At 36.2% G+C, this 22595-nt stretch overlaps 1 protein-coding gene across 6 annotated transcripts in view; it reads left to right on the top strand.

Annotated features, from left to right (window-relative positions):
• The window catches only part of PRUNE2 (prune homolog 2), a 148545-nt gene that overhangs the window by 47188 nt on the left and 78762 nt on the right, over positions 1-22595 (top strand). For all 6 annotated transcript variants that reach the window (XM_017806206.1, XM_017806208.1, XM_017806207.1 and 3 more), the window contains exons 5-6: positions 2975-3127; positions 5531-5625. In XM_017806206.1, the coding sequence (XP_017661695.1) occupies positions 2975-3127; positions 5531-5625 (248 nt within the window). The remainder of the gene's footprint in view (positions 1-2974; positions 3128-5530; positions 5626-22595) is intronic.

Below are 22595 nucleotides of genomic sequence, written 5' to 3'. Positions count from 1 at the left end.
CACTTTGCAAGAAAAGAACAGAAGGCACATTTTTTTAAGAGCCTTAACCTATTTTCTAGTGGCCTCTTCTTTGGAAAAAATATATGTAGAGTGGTGTGAGGTACACAAGAAATAATATTGAATCTTGTATTGCCTATTATATATTTTTTCTGTGGTTGTCAGCAAACAGCAGCCTCCATTATGCTTTCAAAAACCCTGGGGGAGTTGCACAAGCACTCAGTAAAATCTGCAGGAGATTTCTGAGACCGTGTATTGCTTTTACAGCAGTTACTTCCAAGACAGCACATGACTAAACAGACTACTGACCTTTGGTCAAAAGTACCTTAAGTGAACTGTTTTTCTAAACTACCTGGAATCTTAGCCCTTACAGGAATGTTGAGGATGCCCGAGAGAGAAGAGATGTGCCTTTCTTTCCTGCTGATGAGTATAGTATTAAAGAATGATCATAGTATTAAAGGATGAGTAAATGTTCATCTTAGGGCTCGTGGACACCTAGTAATATGAGAAGGATCATTTTCTTGATTTCATCCTAGTAGAGAAGTTAGCAATTGCAAACACTACAGTATTGCTATGACAAGTGAGAAAACCAGTCTTTTAAAAAACTATCTCAGCCCTCTGCCTATGGTGAGTCAAGCTCACATCATGTTGACTTCCAAAATGTTGAGCTTGGTTGGATATACAACTCACATCTCTTGTTCTACTGCTTTTTCCTGTGTGTTTGTATTAAGATCTTATCTTCTTGGTCTTACCCAAATACTCTGTTTCCCTGGAGCACACACAACTGTGATAGAAGTTTTATATACTGCATATCTGAGGATCTGTGCAAATGGATAGGTTGCCTAGCTCATCCTAGTGCTGCTGGAGAGCTGTATGGGATATGCTGCAGTCTCCCTCCAGTAGGTAATTGTATGATGAATTTGAGCATGCATTGTAGATCCAGTACTTTCTTCTGGAGTCTCCATTTCCTTTGTGTGTACATGAGCAATTTCCCTTTCTGCTCCTGGAGGAGGATAAAAGGAGTGCTGAAAAAGCAGAAATTTGCTGTTGCTAAAATAATTCATGCAACCTGGTCACTGAGCTGCCATTTATCGAGGTGCAGCTCTGTGCTGACTGGGAGTGTGCTATGGGGTGTCTAACTAATTCTGGTCACCACCCTTCCCAAGGTATGGACAGCTGTATGTTTCAAGCGTATATATGTAGCACAGACACTGTTACCTGGTTAGAGGTTGAACGACAAAGGGGTATTTTTAGATGAATTATCTTGGAGGCTGCTGATTGAGAAACTTTCTTCCTATGAAAGGAAAAATAGGCTTTGCTAATGGGTATAGATATCCTGGGTCCTTTATATATCAGTTATTTACCTGTAGAAATCTGAAATCTGCTTGCTGTGGAGCCGTATTTTGTGCACCTAAATCTACAAATGTCAATGTTAGTTAGTATACCTGATTTTCATGCAGTTTGTATTTATTTAATATATTTAATGCTATAAAATAGAGCAGGAGCATTGTCTTAAAGTGATTGTAGGACTGGCATGAAGAAATAGCTGCTGCGAATTAAAAGATTATTGGCAGTTAAAATATCTGTAACAGAAACACAGAATGGAACTTCATGTATTTTAATTTCCAGAAACTAATATCTGACAGGGAACAGTTTTTGTCTTGTTAAGCATTATTTATTATTTAATTCACACAGGATGTGTCTAATAAGGAGGTGTTTACTTAGCATTGCAAAATTGCAAGTGTTTTGTGAATTTTGAAGAAATGCTTTTTGGTATTTTATGTGATAACAGTGTAGGAGAAAAATTGATACATACTAGATGTTTGGGTCCTAGTCCATCTAGTGAGATTGAGGATGGCTGTGTCCAGGGCTTTCTTTTACTTGCTTCACTCTGTGCTAAAGACTAAACACTTCGGTTTATAGTAACTATCTTATGTTATTGTACTGATTTGCTCATTGACCCAACCGAATATAATACAAACATACACTTGTTTGAAATCCCTGTGCACAGCAGAGTAATAAATAATTTTAATGCTGAAATATAAGATTTTATTATCCTTAATTTACCGTGAGTAATTGGAAGTGAACACTATCTTTGGGTATATTAACAAATGGGATCCCAATCTCCAGGGAATGAAAAGGTGACTTTATACCGTAAACAATCAGGACTGTTTTACATTCAGGATGGAATATGTGAAGTACATAGTTGTCTGAAAAGACATTACTCTCACCTCTGTATTGTAAGAGTTGAAGTTATTTATTGGATTATATTTTTCTTAAATTTTGAGTGCATCATTTTGATTGACTGAATAGATGTTTCTTTGCTATGTTCATGGAATTAAAATCATAGAATGGTTTGGGTTGGAAGGGATCTTAAAGATCACGTAGTTCTATTCCTCTGCCATGGGCAGGGACACCTTCTACTAGATGAGGTTGCTCAAAGCTCCATCCAATTTGGTCTTGAAAACTTCCAGTGGTATGGTACCCACTTCTCTGGGCAACCTGTTCCATTATCTCACCATCCTCACAGTAAAGTATTTCTTTCCTTTTGTCCATTATAGCAGTTAATTGACATGTCTGTAGAAGAAAGACTGGCAATGTGGATTTACTGTTTCAAAGTATACCAGCACTTGGTCTAATGCTTAGAGAGAGGCATAAACCCTGGTGTCCCGCCACTTGCTGCTGGGCATGCTGCAGAACTGTAGGTGTACAGAAGCATGCTACACACTGTGGCAGCACTGAGACCAGCCAGTTAGCTCTACCATAGGCACTGAAAAGGCACCCAGTTCAGATTTTAGAAGTTTCATGTTAGGAGGATGTTTCTGTGTGAGTTCCATATCTAATTCAGTGAACACATCAGTGGAAACAACCTCCCAGAAAGAAGGGGCTTGGATAGCAATACAGTAAACATTCTTGATTCTGTAGTACCTCTTTGATATTTACAGGAGGCATTGATTTTTATCTTTCAATGTTTCAGGAAGCATTCTTTTCAAGTGCATGTCTTTGGAAGCTGACAGTATCACAGAGCAGCAGGAGAAAGTGCTGTCAGTCCTAGAGGAGAAGTTTCCAGATCTTCCCCCACGAGAGGAAATTATCTCTGTACTCCAGGAGACTCAGTTTAATGCACAAGGTAATGCAACTTGCTTCCATTTTTCAGACCTGTTACAAATATATTTATATAACTGTATCAGAATATTGTCTTAATGTGTGGTGAAAATAGTTGCAGCATGCTATCTTCAATGACAGTTAAATGTGTTATATTTAATTTTAAATTAAGTTGCTTACATTCTGAATCATGAAATTGTGATTTCTGTTGAGGAACTACTAAACTCATAAATAATCTTATGTTGCTTTTACAGATAAAGTTATCATTAATTAATGCGTCAACCCACATGCAGAAATTGTGCTGAAACTGCCTACATGATGTGGAAGTGGATTTTATTCTAAGATCCTTCCCAGTTTTACCAAGGACTGTATATAGATGAAGTGAATTTGACACCAGACTAAGATTAAGGAAGCAGTGGGAAAATTGCAATTCTTTTCTTCTGCTAGAAATATCAAATTAAAATATTTAGTGATCAAAAGTGGGAATGTTTGAACCCAAAATTTTGTAGCAGGCTTTTGAGGGGATGTTCTAAAAGCCGGAAGACAATTGTTGCAAGAACTCTTAAATTTTTTACTGGCATTTGCTACCAAGTTGTTACCAAAGAGCAAGTATTAAATTAGTGAGATGTTTCTTTCTTAGGTATGTCAGGTATGCACAGGGTTCATGCAGACACATGGTCTTTTTTTACCATTCTCTGTTCACCCATCTGCAGAAATCAGTCATAGGAATTCAGACCATCAGCCTGAGATGGCTGCCCTATCTGGTACATAACAACAGACTTTGAAGTGCTGCTTCCTTTGCCCTTCCTTTCAATGAGGTTGCAAGCTAGATTAGTTCAGGGCAATAAATCTTCACATAGTTCCCTGAAGTTCTTCCGGTCAAGTAATCATAGTTCAGAAATTAACTGAATGGAGTCTAGATTGGAGAGACACAGTGAAAGTGGCTTTTATGGAGTTCTGTTCTTAGTTCTACCAGTTGCCTAGGAAGATGCTTCAGTACTTGACTCATGTAGTTTTCCTAATATCAAATGCAAAGTAGAAAGGATCGGTTTAGTCTGCATGGTATCAGTTGCCAGTAGTTTATATATGCCGCATAAGGTGGGCACTGTCATACCCTGTTTTATCTCATAGCTGCTGTTCTCTGTATATTACAAGGTACATATTTAACGCTGCATTTATTCATATGACATTTGTAATATTAAGGTGCTGCTGAGTTTCTGAAGTCCTTTGAAGGTTGTAAACTCTGCTGAATATTTTACCTCATCTACCTGTTATTTGAGGCAGTATTAGGACATTTCAGCAAAACAAAGTTCTCAGTTTCATGCAGAAAGAATGATTCAGTGGCCTGAATTCACAAATTCATTTGTTATTTGAGAACCAGTAGGTTGCAGCCCATCAGAAAGTTTACAAGTTAAATTTTTTTAAATGACAGATAAGTAAATGTTCATCTTGTCACTAGACTGAATGCAGTAGCTGGACTCTGTACAGGAACAGTAATGAAAGGAGTCATTTCTTAGGCTTAAGTTGGTATTTTTTTCCCTCTTAAAAATCAGTCATGCAAACATATTTTGGATGTTATGCTGCTAGGCTTTAAAAGTCAATGGACATTTTAAATGCCACCATACACTGGGGTACATGGCTAGCAGCATTCTTTACATAGACATTTCACTATCATGTCTCTATTTTTTATAGATGTGACTATGTTCCTCTATATAACATGTGTTTATTTTGAGAATCTTTACAGCATTTACGCAGACATCTTCAATTAGGGAAACTTAGTCACTTCGATTTTCAATACATTGTGCTTAAACGTATCAATATGTCTAGTTGCAATGTGAAATAATTCCAATTTTACACAATTGTTTCTGATGTTAATGTTTGTATGGTACGTTAACATCTAGTCAGTACGTTAATGATTTGATGTACATAAGAAAAACCTACTGGTGTTATCTCTTCGTGAAAAAGGTTAGAAAGGTTGAATGACTTTGTGCTTAGAGAATATCTTAAATGTTTTGCTTCTGAGTATTTTTTAAACACCATGGTATTCCACAGGTGCTTTTCAATATATTGCTCATTCCAGAAGTATTTTATATAAGTGATTTCTTACTAGACCATAGGAATGGTCTATACATTCATCATCAACTGGAGTAAAGCTGACTTGAAAAATACGAGCTGCGTTGCAGAAGACTTAGTTCTTCATCTTCGTTGTTATTGTGTCCCCTCCCTTAAATCTCCTCCTTTCTTAAAAAAATTCCTCTACAAACATTAAGCATTGAAATATTAATATTGGTTCTAATTTTCTCATAGGATTGTCCTGAAATACAGAAGCCTCAGCATTAAGGTCTAAGCTGTGTTTTTAATTTGTGTTGATGCATCTGTCAGCTGTAGATATTTGTATATATTGAAATTCCTGTCTCTTCTCAAACAGGTGTGAGTATTGAGGAGGTTATGCTGAAGGATCTCAAGGAGATTTCGGATGGAGAAGTCAAAGTAGCAATTAGCACTGTGTACGTGACACTGGAGGTAAGAGGAAGCTTAAACAACATAGTAGGTAGACAGCCTTATTGCATAGGGATGCAGTTCTTTAATAAAGATTTTGAACAAGTTTTTTTCTCAATATTACACATGAGCAGAATTTTCAGTGATTTAATTAACTTTGGTAGAAGCAGTAGCTGTTTGTTGTCTGACTTACATTGTTATGCATCTGATTATTCCCTCCCATTAGACTTTACCATGATGTGTTCAAACAATGGCATAAGAAAATTGCAGCCTTTGGGTGAATTGCAGTTGTGAGCTTTCCCTTGTACTTCAGTAGGTAGTTACTAACTAGGACTTTGTCCTACCTTTCACTTACAGTATGGCATATAATTTATAAAGCCATTCTAACACACTCTAGGCTTTTTGAGAGGAAAGGATATACCTTCATGCCTTCTAAAAGCCTGTCTTGAAACTGTATAATGAAGTGTAATGAAGTCCATTGCCAAATTGCCTAAATTAAATGTCTGTTGCCAGAAAGAGAAGTACCTCAGTGGGGCAGAAGTTTGTAAAATTTTGATCTTTTGAATCAAAACTATAGATTTATTTTTATGAGTATCCCTGAGACAGCGTGAAAGTGACTGCTTTGATCTTCTTTCTTGAACAGTCCCAAACATTGTGTAATTTCTTAGGGAAAACTCTTGTGTAATAAGTTTTGTGTCATTATCTCAAGACAATTTGTGTTATGGCTGTCAGTAGCTATCTATCTGAAATACATATTAATGTTACTGGCATTTAAAAATATTAGTGCTTAGATCACTGAACAATTATGACGTGACACTTATTTCTGATGGAAGTTTGCATACTGATACACTGATTAATAAGAAAACTAAGCAGACTGAAGAAAATCTCAATAACAAAAGCACTTTTATAGAGTGTATATTTGTAATTTTCAATCTCTCTGTTTGTCCGAAGGTCACCCATATGAAAGTATTTGAAATGCACAAGAAATTGTCATCTCGTAATTTTGCAGTTTATTTTAATCAAAACTTTTTTTACCTCAAATGGTACAAAAAAAGAAAAATATCTTTTGGATAGTTCTTAACTCTGAGATTAGCTCTGCTGGTTAGAGCATGGTGCTAATAGTGCCAAGGTTGTGGGTTTGATCCCTGTATGGGCCATTAACTTAAGAGCTGGACTTAATCCTTGTTGGTCCCTTCCAACTCAGAATATTCTGTGATTCCCTTGTATGTCCTATGAGATTTCTTACAGTATGTCTCTTGTAATTCATTTTACAAAAAATAAGGTGCTTCTGTGGTTGAAAAAGTTTGTGGTGCAATCCAGCTAATAATAATCCATAGGTTTCTACTAGCATACTAAAATACACAAAGCAAGCTGGGTAGCAAAGCTTGAAGAAATGAAGCAGAATATATTAGTCTCTTGATTAGTTTCTCAGTGTTAAGCAATCTTTACCACCAAACGTGCATTGCTTTGTGAACCATTTGATCCTGAAAATTGTGCCAAGGTTGGGAGGAAAAGGGATGAGGAAAGAGTATGTTAAGTAAAATACCCAAAAGAGAAAATGAGATTTTAAAAAATTCTTAATAAAATCATCCTCTTCTTTTGTTTTAAATCTTTCTCTTATACTTTACTTTCAATGAATGGTGGACAGAGCCAGTAATTAGGAGCTACCTCTAGCATTACATTTTCTTTTTATTTATTTTTCTTTTAATCGCATTTCATAGATTATGTAGAATGCAGACCTTGGCTCCACAGATCTAAGCTCCAGTTAAGTATGGCTGACCTTACATTGCTCCTCTGTATGCTCAAATGAATTTTAACTCAGAACATGTCTTCTTTTTAGCTGAAACTCACAATTTGAATTCAGCAACATTAGGTTTTCGTAGTCCTCAAAGCAGGCAAATTTTAATTTTTTTTTTTAAGTGATAGTGTAACATTTGATGGTGACATACCTTGGTCAAACCATGTCAAGATCTGGTGGTCAAGCAGTGCATGTTTCATAATTGTTTTTCTTAGGACATATCTAGTGGCCATTGTGGAGGAAAAAGGAGATTCAGTGGCATGTAAGAACAAACTGACCGGTGTTTTACTGGTGTTAGGATGGATTTTGGGCCCAACCTGTTAAGTACTTTTATTACTAGTATTTTTAATGGGATTTTTTTCAGGAAGTTACAGATACCTTCGCCTGCTATTTGCTGTATGTTGTTCTGCTGTGAATAGTTGGCATCAGAAAGGACTAACTTTTCAGGGATGTAACTGCCTTTTTTTTTTCTAGTTATAATGTTTGCAAAGTTATACTTTGTAACAAAAGGACTCAGTTTCAAAATTGGAATGGAGATCAGTTTTGCACTTGCTGTATTTACTGCTCTTTGTTCAAACATGTTCTGAAGTCACTTGATTTACAGTGCTTGACTAGCGAAAGACCTTTTTAACTTGCTCTTATTAGAGCCAGGGATCATGTGTATTTGCTTCACCCAGTGTCAGAAGCACAATACATATAAGGGAATTAATAACAACCCTGTCCAAACCTATCTGTCTGTTCAGTTTAGAATTCTGTTATGAGCTCGGAATACACAAACTTTAATGACTTCAGGATTTTCTCAGCAATAATAATGGCAATTTGTTATTCATCTTCAAATTGCTCCACAGACATTATCTGATTAAATATTAAGGGAATGTAAAGAACAGGTTTGGCAACAAGTATTGAATATCTAATGTATTTGCTTTTTCAGAAGTAACACAAGGTCGTTTTTTTAAAGTAATCAACAAATATGCAAAAGTATCTTCCATTAGGGTGCTTTCTATAGCGAAGTCATTTTGTGTGGATGTGTTTAGGTTTCTGTAAGAGTCCGTATGCAGCTTTGCATTTCTTGAGACCTTTGGATATGGCCTTCCTGGGTTTATGTGGCATAAAAGCTGTAAGTTGAAATCAGACCCGTCTCTGCAGTGACTGGCTGTCAGAGTATATACTTCTTGGATTTCAAATGCATAGCCACTTTTTTTCAAGAGAACCACAAGAGAAAAGTGACACTGCCCAAATTACATTTATTTTTGTTACTTTTGTCAGAAAGTTTCCCCAAGTCATAATAATGATTACGCATATGATATTGTAGCAAAATTCAGTGCATGTGTTACAGTTAATTTCTGTTACATTATGTTATACCCTGAGAGTATATTTTGCTTCTCCTCTGCTAGAATTCTCTTGGAAACAAGAAATATCTTCTCAATATAACTTTCTGTGAAAATAATATTTTTTTTTACCTGAGAATGGAATACTTCCTTTGTAAACTGAACTCTGTTCTCTGCTTTCTTAAGTGTAGTGCACTGGGAGAACAATCCAGATTTCATGAGTGTTCAGTTTAGTTGAAATGGCTCATGATATAGATCAATAATGTATTTATTGGACTAATCTTTTATCTTTTGATTCATGAAAATTTCTTCTAACTCTTCACAGAACTTGCAGTAACTTAGAAATATAGAAAATCAAGTTAGTCCACAAAGAAGCAGGTCAGTCAGTTGAAAACAAGATCTATGATCGTCTGCTACTGGCTGATATAGACAAGGGAAAATGTGTGTTCTGAAGGCTGACTGATCTGTTGAGGTTTTTGTTCATGTTTCTGGCCATGGCATCCACACATCTCATAAAGACAGTTTCCAGGTTGTAGAGATTGTGTAATCTCTGTGGCACCTCTACGGGGGTGCCAAACTAATGGTTTAGAGAATATGTCAAAGCTTCAATGGAGGCTGCTGCCACCAGCACTGTTTCTTTAAGAAAGTGACCTGAAAATTCATGCTGCCACTGTAAGCTTGACTGTCCTTAGGTAGCCTCCAGTAGTCCAGATGCATTGAGGATGGTACCAATGGAAAGTTCTGTCTCTTGTAACAATTTCCCTCTTTGTGGTTTTGCACCTCAGAGGAACCCACAGTGGCTGTTCCAGCAAAAGTAACTTAGGAGATTTAGAAATGTTTGGGTGCACAGTGGATCTGCTTCTTATGAAATAATAGTCTGATCTCAGAGAGATGGTTTAATTTTCAGGCTATTTTGTAGTATTAGTAAGGCATGCCACTATGCTACAAATTTGGACAATCTTATTTCTGTATTGTGAAAAGTGATGCTTTTAATACTTCTGTAAAGCAAATCAAGAACCTCTGTCTTAGCTGAAGCATGTCAAACAAGTGCTGGGTAGACTGTTGCACCCAAATAAATGAGGTTCCAACATGGTTCTTTGACGGTTTGAACTTTTGTTGTCTGTCTGTAATGATTATGTGTATATATTATGTATTGGTAACTTTCTTGAAGTATAAATGTAAATGTGTTTTAAATAGCATTAGATTGGTCCATGAATTTGTTTTTAATGCTAAAAACAAAACAAGAAGCGAACCCCAAGTAAACATGTTAACATTTAATCTTCCAGTAATGGAATTGGAAACAAAATTCTCAGCAACTTACAAGAGCAATGCGGTTTGGTAGTATTTTTTTGATGCCTGTTGTGAGAAGTTAGGGTATGTAAAATAAATGATGTATGGAGCTGTAGGAATGCGACTTTTGCAGACTACCTTATGTCTAAGGAACATTAAACATAGGGTTCTCGTTTAGCAAATAAATAACCATTCATTTCAATGGCTGCATAGTCTGGACTTTTGTGCATATTTTTGCAAAGATGAGAAGAGACCATTAGGGATTTAATATAAAATAAATCGCCAAGGGGTCTTCTTGTAGTCCTAGTCTTTCTGCCACATGGTGTGTCACTAATGTGCATAAATGGGCTTAAATGAATTTGTTATCTGTATTACATTTGCAGTATGTATATATTTATATATTATTTTTTAATTGTGTTTAAAAATAAAACATTAAATACAACATTTCTGAGAGTTGAAAACATACCATTTGTAAATAAATCAACCTTAATTAAGGTCTTAAAATGTCAGTGTGTGAGATCTGCCTTAGGAAAACTTATATATAATACACAAAGCTTGCATATACTTTCATTTGCCTTTTTAGAAGTATTAGGAGGGTAAAATCATCACCTCATATGACTGAATAGTGCAGCCAAATGTGCATTAATGTAAATACTATTCTCATGTTTAAACATCAGACTGCTGTCTTCTGGAGTACAATAGCTGTTCAGTTGATGCCTCAGATGAGCCAAGTACCCCAGTTGTAATGAGTACAATCCAAGGTGTGGAGTGATTAGACAGACCAGCTGAATTCTCTGTTAAAGTTAGTTGTCTCTAAAGATATGAAAGGAATCTGGTGGGGAGAACCTTTTAAGTGGTTGTTTTAAGTGGTTGCCTTTGCAACCAACTGGGGAATAAGCCAGGCCAACCAGAGCAGCAACAGCTGTTCCTCAGCCGTCTCCCAAGATGAGACCAGCCACCTCAAGAATATGTATGCCAAGGTACACAGCTTGGGGAACAAATACTAGGAACTGGAGCTCTAGACCCAGTCAGAAAGTTATGGTATTATAGGAATAACTGAAACATGATAGGAAAAATCATATGACTGGAGGATTATGATGGATGGCTATAGGCTCCTTCATAAAGACAGGCAGGAAAGTAGAGGAGGAAGAATTGCACTTTGTTAATGTGAACCTTGAATGTATGGAAGTCAACTACAGCAACCATGGAAACCCTATCAAATGCCTCTGGGTCAAGATTAGAGGGGTCATCTGCAAGGGAGATCTTAGATTAGGCATCTGCTACCAACCTCTAAACCAAGATGATAAGGGCAGAGAAGCAATATCTGGGTCACTTAAGCAAACTTTAGATAACAGATCCTGGTTCTTATGGGTGACTTCAACTACCCAGATATTTGTTGGTAGAACAATACAGCAGCTTACATTATCCATCAAGTTCCTCATACATGGTTCCTCATACAGATGCTAGATGTGCCAACCAGGAATGAGGCACTGCTGGACTTGCTACTCACAAGCCAAGGAAACCTGCATTGTAATATCTTAGTTAGTGATGGATTTGGCTACAGTGATCCCTATATTGTGAAGTTTGGGGTCTGGCTGTGCATGCTGAAGGTTAGTAAAACGCAAAGTTTTTAGATTTTTTGAAGGTAAAGTTTTTAGATTTTGGAAGAGCGAACTACAGCTTGCTCAGAGCTCAGTTGAGAGGGAAGCTTCCATGGAGAAGAGAGGACCTAGCGAGAGCTGGGAGTCTTTCAAGACCACTCTCCTGGAAGCAGAAAACCATTTTTTCCTTTTTAAAGGGAAGGGAAGTAGGTGGAGCAAGAGACCCCTTTTGTTTAAATGCGACCTTCTGAGTCTGTTCAAAACCAAAGAGAAGCATACCAGAGATGAAAAGGGAATGAATATCTATTGAGAACTTCAAGGGCATTGCCAGGGCATGCAGAGATGCAGTTAGAAAGGCAAAGGCTCAGCTCAAAGGGAAATTAGCAAGGGATGTGAGGAAGGACAAGAAAGGGTTCTTTGGGTATGTAAACAATAAGCAGAAACAGAAGGAAAATATTGGCCTGCTATTAAACAGGAGAGCTGAAGAGGCAGAAGTTCTCAACACTTCCTTCACCTCTGTCATCACCAGTACTTTTGGGCCCAGGAACAAAAATCCAGGTTGATGGAAACACAGACCCAGTGTCAGTGAGGGAAAAATTGGTGTGTGAGCTATTACAGGAGCTTGGCCCCTGGAAGTCAATAGATCCTGACAATATCCATGCAAGGGTGCTGGTAGAGCTTGATGACGTCATTGTGAGGCCACTCTCTGTAATCTTTGAGAAATTGTGGAGATGGGGAGACTGGAAGAGGGCTAATGTCACCTCCATCTACAAGAAGGGCTTAAAGGAGGATCTAGGAAATTATAGTACATCAGTCTTGCTTCATTATCTGGAAAAATTATGAAACAAAGCCTCCTGGGAACTATCATAAGTCAGATGAAGCACATGATTGGGAAAAGACAGCATCGGTTCGCCAAGGGCAAGTTTTTCTTGACAAAGAAGATCTTGATCACCTTCTCTGGCAAAGTGTTCATTATGGTCCCTTGTGATATGAGAAAAATGTAAAGTTGTAAAACTGACCAAGACCATTATACTTATATCAACTTGTCCAACTCAGCCTGTGCTGATTTATTCAACTGTCATTTTTGTGAGGTGTATTGGATTATTTTACTCTGTACTGCTGTCATAACTAATGGTAAGCCAGAAGCATCAGAGATTTTTGCACTTGCAGTATAATTTAAAAAAGTTACAAGGTATACAGTAGTATCAGGTCTGCAATGGTATGTATTTAGGATTTCAGTTTATTTTGGTGTCTGAAGAAATTGGATAAATGTCATCAGTTATAATTTGTGTGACATCTGGTCTAAATTTGGCTCCTGCTATTGTTGATGATTCTACCTTTAATGGTTTTGTTCAATCTTGGTTCAAAAGTTAATAAACAAAGTAAAATAACTGAGAATTATTAAAGGAATAAGCATAAATATTAATCTACTAACATCACAGTAAAAATGTGCTTGTTTTTGCAAGTACATTTTTCAAAAAGAAAAACTATGTTTTCTTTCATATCATATATGAAATGTGTTTAAATAAATTAAGATAGTGAAATACAGCTGTAAAATATGCACTACCAGCTAAATAAAATGCTATAATCTACAGTATCATTATTGGACTGCATTTCTGACTTCTACGAAGCTGACTAATTTATCATTTGTATACTCTTCTAGTTCTTGTCAGTGGCACTCAGCTTAGCTGCTTATGGGGCATAGACATTGACAGCGGGAGGTGCTGTTTTGAGAAACATTCAGCATAAAGAGTTGTTTCTGTGAGATATAATACACTTTAAAAAAAATCAATGTAAAATCTAATGTGAATTTTTAATATTTTAAGATCTGGCAGCAATACATGAGAATGTAAGAACTGATAATAGTTAGGGATGACTATATGAATATTACAGAAATTTTATTTTCTGCTATTTAGTTATTTCTTTGCTATTGTGTGGGAAACAAATTGATTAGAATATTGAACTGCTGATCCAATATTAGAATATAATTCTAACTATAAATAAAAGGCCTTATTTTTGGGGTTGATAGTGGTAGTATTGCATTAGTGCAAAAGTCAGCAATTCTGTTTGCAGGAAGTGAAGATTGAGATACAGGGTATTTCTAAGCAAATGCTCACTGTGGTGACTCCTTTTGTGTTTTTAATTTAGAGATTTAAACATCCCTCAACTTTTAAAATCATGCAATATTTATTTAGAATAGTGATATTTTGATGCAGAAAACCAATAAAATACATCTGCTATGTCTTGAAATATTGATTTGTTCCATCTGTTTGGCAAAGCATGTCCCTAAGACACCTTCTGAACTGGAATTGTGAGTGCTTATCACTTGTAAACATTTCAATAACCTGTGTTTTTATCATGCACCACTGAATTTTGTACCTTCTGCTACATATCAGAAGCCTAGTCTTGAAGCTGTTGGGTATTTTAAGATGTAGAAACATTTTGGAATTTAGAATTAAACAGATCAAGTGCTCTGTAAGATTTTTCAGCATGTATGTTCTCTGGTTAGATGATGACAGTGAAGATTCTTCTTTTGACTCTGTGTAACTGGGTACGATCTCAGGCTCACTTAAATTCAAGTGTTTTGTCTGACTGGAAACATCAGGGTTTATTTAATTTTATTATATTTTATTTATAACACAGGGATTAAAAAAATACAAAATTATTCAAGTTGAAAGCCCTCAGCCCTTATATGAGTTCTCAAGTTCAGAGTAGCTAAAAAATCTAGCTGTAATTCTACCAAAGAATGCAATTTTCCTTTCTCTCTTTCTAGGAGAGAGATAAAATTTTTTCAGAAAGATCACCACTTCTGTATTCAGAATTATTCACAGCTATTGTGAATGAACTGTAGTTGAAATGAAATGTAGTTTTCACCATAGAGGTGCTGCATGAATGTTATTTACCAAAAAATATAATTTCTTCTGCAACTCCATAGCTAAATTGCTTGTGTAAATTTTATTTATTAAATGAATACAGATTAAGTCTAACCTTCAGGCTCTTTGATCCTAGAAAGACCATCATTCAGAACTCCTGTGTATATTGCAAGTACTTCGACATCTTACTTTCTGACAATTTTTTCTTTTTCCATACAGACTTGATAAATAAGGTATGAAATGAAAATTCCTGCACTGTATTTCTGCACTGCTTTGGAGATAAAGACTTACATTATTTTTTCCATAAGACACTCTATATATTCATTTAGTCCTGAAATTAGTGCGTTTCTGAAATGATTACAATATCTTTAAAAAAAGTGGCTAAGTACAGATTGGATTTATTAATTACAATAAAAGAGTCAGAAGTATTATAGCATTTTGTGGTTTTATATCTGCTGTGAGTTTTTTTTAATTACTTTATCTGAAGAATAAATCTCAGTATTTTGAGTTTCATAACTTTGTCCATATTTGTGATATGTGGTTAATAACAAAATCATCGTTTGACTGAAAACTTAGCTATGGAGAGATGTTTTTTCTCATGCTACCATAATTCTTGTGATTTTATACAAATCCACAGAGTTTTCATTACTGCTTAGGTTTTTTAAAAAAAAAAGGCAGAACAGGATACTTTCTTCAGCTATGATCATGTAGCTCTCAATCAGAATTTTTTATGCCTGTTGAGTGTCTGTCTTCCAGGATTCTTACAGTCCCCTTTCTTTCTGAACAGAATGTAATAAACCACTTATGCTGATAAGGGAAAAGTTATTGAGGCCACTAAGTTTATGCCAGAGGAAAACTGTGGCATCTGCTTATTTTATCTTCCCCAAATAAGAAAAATCATGGTTTTTGCGTTGCAGTGATGGGGAATTGAGGCGTATATACAACTCTTACACACTTAGGAGGATGTTATCATCTGTTCTGTAAGAAAGAATTAATAATACATGTTGCTTGGTTCTGTGACTCAGGTCAAACAGGATTATAGACTTAGTGGTAAAATGAAAGAGAGAACCTGGCAGAATTACGTCTTAATTGCCAGATGATTTTTCTTCTTCCTTTCCATGAACAATAAAATCTGTTAGAGTAAATCTTGTTTTCCTTGGATTCTGCCTTTGACAACAAAATTTATCAGTTGGTAGTTATTTGTTACTGGTTTTGTCACTTTCTACAGAAGAACCAATCTCACTACTAGATATATTGTAACCTGACTGCATTGCATCATTCCTCTCTTGCTGCTGCACTTGCCTTTTTTGCAGTCACATTTTCAAAGAATTTTTATAAAACGTGATTTCTTTTCCTCCTTTCTGAGGGGGGGGGGAGAAAAAGACCTAGACTTACAGAAAAAGAAAGATAAGAGTAAACAAGGTCCACAGAGAATTGTCTTCAGTCCAATCTTCTTTATTTTCCCCACTGAAAGATTGCCAGAGACATATAGTCAGCAGTCTGTGCCTGGATTCCACACCCAGAATTTGATTTCTCTCTCTCTCTTTTTTTTTTTTTTTTTTGAGGTTTCACGGATGCTGGACATCTGTGTATGCTTGTTTCATTCTCAGAGTGTTTGTCACAGACTAGAAAGGAAAAAGGTTGGAATGAGTCAATTTTGTACCTCAAATGGGAACTGTTAGGTCACCCTCCTTGGTTGCTAGAGCACCATGGACTTACATGGACTGTGTATTGTTTCATCAGAAGAAAGATTTGAGGATGAGCAACTGTACAACCAAGAACTCCTGGAACTGTGTTTTAAAACCAAAAGTCTTAACTGAGCACTGATTTAAGTGTAATTTTTTAATCAAATTTCATCACAAACTGAATCATATTCTACTGAAAATGTATTGTTTTGGTCTAACAAGTTTGTCATCTCATCTTCTCTACATAAATAATCTTAGCTAGGTTGCTTCTTGGCATTTGCTGTTAAACAAGACTAAATAAAGAGGCTAGAAATAATTCAGAAAGAAAAAAGTGATTTTCCTTTTATATCTCTCAGTTGAGTATTTGCCATATGGGTTGCTCAGCATCACATTCTCAGCAGGTCTAATTTATGGTAAACACACAGTGAGTGAACAGAAAAAAAAGGGCAATGAAAATATTAATATTCTTCCCTCACTCTGTTTTTTTTTTAAACCTAGCTGAACTTATTCAGGTTCAACCCATATAGTTGTGGCATTTAGCTGAGTATGTATGTATTTGCCACTCTCCTGGGAGTTTTTGGAGACTGAAATGCTGCACTTTTCTTGCCACGATACTGATTTGTTGAAGCTTGCATGGCAGTGTGTAAATTATACCTTCCTTACTCCAGTCTGGCATGCTGCCTGCTGCCCAAGGGCTGTGCTTTCTCCATGAAGGGCAGTTGGTGAAGACATTACTTTTCTTGCTGTGGTTTGCATGCTTTAGCTTTTCTCTGAGCCTCCACGAGAAGACCACCAATTGAATAAATGTATTCGTCTTCTGGGCCACTGCCAGCATTTGAATGAGGCACGGAAAGCAATATAAAATAAATAATGGTATGGATTTTTCTCAAGACTCACAACCATGGAAATCCACAGCATAAATATTTGGAAAATCTCCTATCTCCCACAAATTCTTGTTGCTTTCTTTGTCTCTGTGGATTGCCTTCTTGCTCTAGGGACTTTGCTGCTCTTAACTGTCCTTCAAGGACTCTAGAACTTGGTCATCCCCACTCCTTGCATGTATCAGCAACCCAAGTGAGCACTCTTTAGTCAGTTCTTCCAGCTCAGAGACTGAATCTTTTTTACGGGTGGGTCTGCATTGCTACATTAAAAAATACTCTAAAATGTTTTACAATGAGTAGCAGGCATATTTGATCAAAAGAAACTCCATGGCATTATCAGATGCATTGTTCTGAATAACAGAAATTGCTACCGTTATGCAGTTGATATTGTAATTGGAAAAGGAAATGGCTACAAAAGGAAATGCTTTTAAAAAGCAGTGGTTTGCATCCTGCCTTTTACATTATGGTTATACAGTAAACCTTTGTAATGCATATACTTTCCTTTCTGTCTGGGTACTTTCTGTACCCAGCAAGAAACCTGCAGATTCCCATTCCAGATCTGGATTCAGACGAGGACTTGGGGGTGCTGGTGGACGAGAGGCTGGACATGAGCTGGTAATGTGTGCTCACAGCCCAGAAAGCCACCTATGTCCTGGGCTGCATCAAAAACAGCATGGCCAGCAGGTTGAGGGAGGGGATTTGCCCCCTCTACTCCACTCTCCCTCTACTCACTCTCTCAGGTAAGACCCCACCTAGAATACTGTGTTTTGGGATCACCAGCACAGGAATGACATTAACCTGTTGGAGCAAGTCTGGGGAAAAGCCACGAAGATGCTGGAAGGGAGCACCTCTCCTGTGAGGAAAGGCTGAGAGATTTGGGGTTGTTCAGCCTGGGAAAGAGAAGGCTTAAGGATGACTTAATTGAGGCTTTCCAGTATCTGAAGGAAGCCTACAAGAAAGATTGACAGAGACTGTTCACAAGGGGATATAGTGACAGGACAAGGGGGAATGGCTTCAAACTGAAAGAGGTTTAGATTAGATATTAGGGAGAAATTCCTGACTGTGAGACTGGTGAGGCACTGGAACTGGTTGCCTAGAGAAGTTGTGGATGCTACATTCCTAGAACTGTTCAAGGCCAGGCTGGATGGAGCTCTCAGCAACCTAGTCTAGTGGAAGGTGTTCCTGCCCATGGCAGGGGGGTTGGAACTAGATGATCTTTAAAGTTCCTTCCAACCCACATCATTCTGTGATTCTGTGATAATTCAGAATTGTTCATGATTTGGACTTAGAAGAAAGTGCAATAGTCCTGCATTGTACAGTCATGATATAATTTCCTTTAGGCAACATTTTTTCTAAGTCTTCAAGAGGAAATATTCAATTTACAACACCTGCAGGTATTTAGTTCAAATAAATATGTAAGTCTTTCATTGGATCCTACAAAATATTTGTCTCAGCATGGTCGCTACAGGCTGCCAGTGTGATCCACAGGTTGCTTATTTAGCTTGTATAGTAGTATTTGTAGTTATGTTTGATTTCCCCTTGTTTCAGTCTTTTGAACAGGGATTAATTGAAATGACCAGTTTTGTCTCTCTCCATGTTATTGGGTATTTTATACTCCTCTAGTGTGCTGCATCTTGTTGTTCTTCTCCACAAACTAATCCACAAATACTTGTAGATGAATAAATAGAAAATATTGGTTGTTTTGTCATGCAGTACAAATTCCTCCTTCATCCTATATCATTAGCTTATTTGTTTACAGTATTCCAGTCAGTTACACTTACACAGATCCTACGAGGTAATGGAGTTGTGTTTTGTAGTATAAACCAATATTTACTCAGAAGTCAAACCTTAGCCTTGCTTGCTGTGGACTTCGGATACTAGCAGCATACAGTAAAAGTCAAAATAGGATTTTCAAGATGCCCAGGTGGACAGAACCATGAAAGTAGTCATTTTACTAATTCCTATTTATGCTTTTCAATTTCTACAAGTAACAGCTGAAGTCAGTTACTATTGTCACTAGTGACTATTTAGGACTCTCTGGTTTTTATACTTCAGCTATTTTAGAAAAATGTTAATTTACAGTGTCTACTGTCAACTGGAAGTGGTTGGGAGATTAAAGTAAATTAAGTGAAAAGTGATCCTTTGTGTACTACTGTACAAGTAAATTAAGTGAGGAATGATCCTTTGTGTGCTGTACACTCAGTCATCATGAACTCATATTCTGAACATATTTAAAGCGATGTTGAATTTGGCTGTACTTTTGATCCATATGAAAGACTCAAAAAACAGGCATATTTTCAAACAGCCTTCTTCACCATCAGTGATGTACCTGTGCTTGATGTTACTATTCTTCACAAAATGTGATAATAATGTTAACTGTTAACATAAAAACAAAGTTTGGCTCTGCAGAAGCGGCTGGAAACGAATAACCACAATATACTTAGATCTCTTGGTTTGGTTTGGCATATACTGCTCATATTCCTAAATATACTACTCATATTTAGGAATTCTTCTAAATGAAATACTTATTTTGTGTCTCAGCTGGTGTGCTTAAGGGAATATTCATTTTTCAGCAGTAACATGGAATTTGATTTTTTTAAATTTTTTTTATAAATTTAGTGGATTGAAACACTTTGAACAAAAAACTACATACATTTCTGGTCCTAATCTTATTCAAAGGGGTTTTATGGTTCTGATTCCAGCCTTTTCTCATGTTTTAGATAGGTAAATCAGAAGGTTATGTCTTGTCCAACCTAGCAGGGAGCAGAACAGTCCTTTTCTGTGACATCCAGGAAGATGATTGGTTGAGCGTTGATGAATGGATGTTTACTGGGTAGATGCTGCAGGTGAATTGAAAAGGAATTGTCTGCAGGTTGGGAAGAGAGTCATGCTAACAGCAGGATATGCTAAAACTTGAAAGTCACAAGGAAGGATATATGAACCTCATAAGATATGCTGGGTATTTTGTGCCTGTAACTCCTTTATACTTTAAAATTTTAAAATGTGGTTATTATTTTGTAGCTCTCTCTGCAAAGTTTCTGCCATGTAAAAGTGTACCATACATTTATGTATGTGTATATATGTATATATGCACCACATATATCTGAGACATATGAACTGTCTAACTCCCATATAATGTGCAAGTCTTGCTACATGGAAAATTAATTAGGCTCACTCTGTTCTATCTTGATCACTCTTTTGTCTTTATTACTCATTTTCTTTATTCTAATGAAATTTGGTGCTTAATTCTGTGTGTGAGGGTGCATCTAGATTTCTGACTCAGATAATGAGAAATAAATTTCTATCTTTCTGAATTTCATAAATGTTCTGAGAAGGCACCTTGCCAAAGTTTCTTGTTCCAAAGAAATGGAGAAAGGCCAGAGTTGCTGATGTACTGTTACCAGCTAGAACTACATTTCTGTCTTAAGTTTGACCATATACAAGCAGTAAAACTGACTCAGTTATACTCAGTAGTAAAATCCTTTTCCAGAACAGCTTATTCTGTGTGGCCTAAACTTTACAGTTGACAATGCAGATTTCAGAGATGGAAGAAGCATTCCAGGTGAAAGTCAACTGAAAGAGAGGGATTTTCAGGTGCAGAGTGAGTTATTCTAGAGGTAAGGTACAGTCCAGTTTCCACTGAGGGCAAGCGTAATTGTAAGCAGATGAGTAGCAATGCTTTTATAACAGAGACGTAGCCTAAGACAGTGTCTTTTATCTACAGTAAAATATTTTAATTTTTCTGGCAAATCAGAATGAAGATCAGGATGTAGAAATAATGGCATAATTCCACAGATCAAAAATCACATGGAGATACAGAAAAGATCTCATATTAGGTCTTAGTTAATAGGGTTTCATAATTACAAACAGTAGAGTTAAAGCTCTTCACAGAAATATAAATGTTTTAGTTACAGTAGGCAAATGCTGATTTTAACAGAAAAGAGATTATTTTGGGTCAGAAGTTAGAAGCTTTTTCCCTGAAGAAAACATTGCCTTAGTTTTCCACTGTCTGTGTACTACCGGTTTTCTTGGTAGTCTTAAAGATATCCCACTGGTAAAGCTTTAAAAAAGAGGACCTCTTGACCTCGTGAAAAAGTTAGTTGTTTGGAATGTTGAATGCAATTATATTGACATATGGTGATAATGTGATAAAGCGTAAGGGTTAAAGGTTGAAGGAACCATGGCTTGGCAATTAGCAATGTAAATGAAACATTCATTATCCAGCATGCTGAGAAGTTGATGAACTGTACAATAAATCTGAGCCCAAGTCACTACTGAGATAACTCATTTCAGACATAACGGTATTTATTAGAATCCTAGACATTGTTTTGCATTCTCTGATGAAATATCTTGCTATAGAAACATTTTCTGTGTTGATTTATGTGAAGTAAATCAATACTAACAATTCTCCATATAATGTAGAATAAAAAAGGGAGAAGCATGAAAGACATCAATACTCATTCTATCTGAAAAGATGCTTGATTAGATATATTGATATCTCTTCAGTGCATTGGCATTGGTATAACTCCAATGTAAATTGTCTCCAGTGACTTATTTGAAGTAACTCATTTGAAGCCAGTTTTTCTCATCTTATGAGATATAATTGAAATCAGAATCTGATCTAAGTAAGTAGACAGCCAGTTATTCAATGTTGTAAATTGCATTTATACATAAAAGGGAGTAATTTTTGGTGAGAACACAGGATGTAGACTTGTTTGAGAGACAACGCAGAACATGTTTACTCAGTAAGGTCCGTGAAGATGAGGATTGTTATCAGGTGTTATTACAGTTAACTCTACTTGTGTCTCTCTTAAAATAATGCTTAGTGCCAATAAAACTAGACAGCTAAATTTATTAGCTTGATGATAGTATTGGTGGATTATCTTCCATTCATTAAACAGTTCTGTGAACACTTAGGAGGAGTTTCTAATAATAAAATAAATAATGCATAATTTTTTCAGTAAAAATAACTGAGAATTTAGCAGAAACCCAGACATGGAAATATCTACTAGCTTTCTTGCCAGTGAGACAAAAGAATTTTACTTCCACGTGATTGGTGAAAACAGGGTACATATTTGGTTTGTGCTAAAAAATTTTGAAGATGTTTGTGCCTTTTTAAAGGCTACCAGTTTATCATGGCCGTAGCAAGTAATTTATTATGTTTTCTGCTCCAGCTTTGCATCCATTTGGCATTGTTAGAAATTTTGCTTTACATTTTATTTTACATGTATTTCCCATTGTGGAATAGACAAATTTCTTACTATTGAGGCAAAATATTTGAGTAGATATGTATGAATGACATATAAACTCTGGAGGAGTATAACGTAATATGCAATTTTTGTGCTACTTCTTTGAAATGTTATTCTTATGGATCATTATGAATCTTGAGAGATCACATAATGATTTATGAACTGAGAAAAGAAAAAGAGTGTTCTTTTAATCTTCTCGTCCCTGAGTATCTGATGCACATAATTCCCATTTCACTCATCAGTGTCAGCAAGAAATGCAGTATTTGTTCAGTAGTACAAGGAAATATAA

The sequence above is a fragment of the Lepidothrix coronata genome, unplaced genomic scaffold (genome assembly GCF_001604755.1).
Source record: "Lepidothrix coronata isolate B3197 unplaced genomic scaffold, Lepidothrix_coronata-1.0 Scaffold14, whole genome shotgun sequence".
In the NCBI taxonomy this organism is placed as follows: Eukaryota; Metazoa; Chordata; class Aves; order Passeriformes; family Pipridae; genus Lepidothrix; species Lepidothrix coronata.
This window is presented reverse-complemented; position numbering and strand designations above follow the sequence as displayed.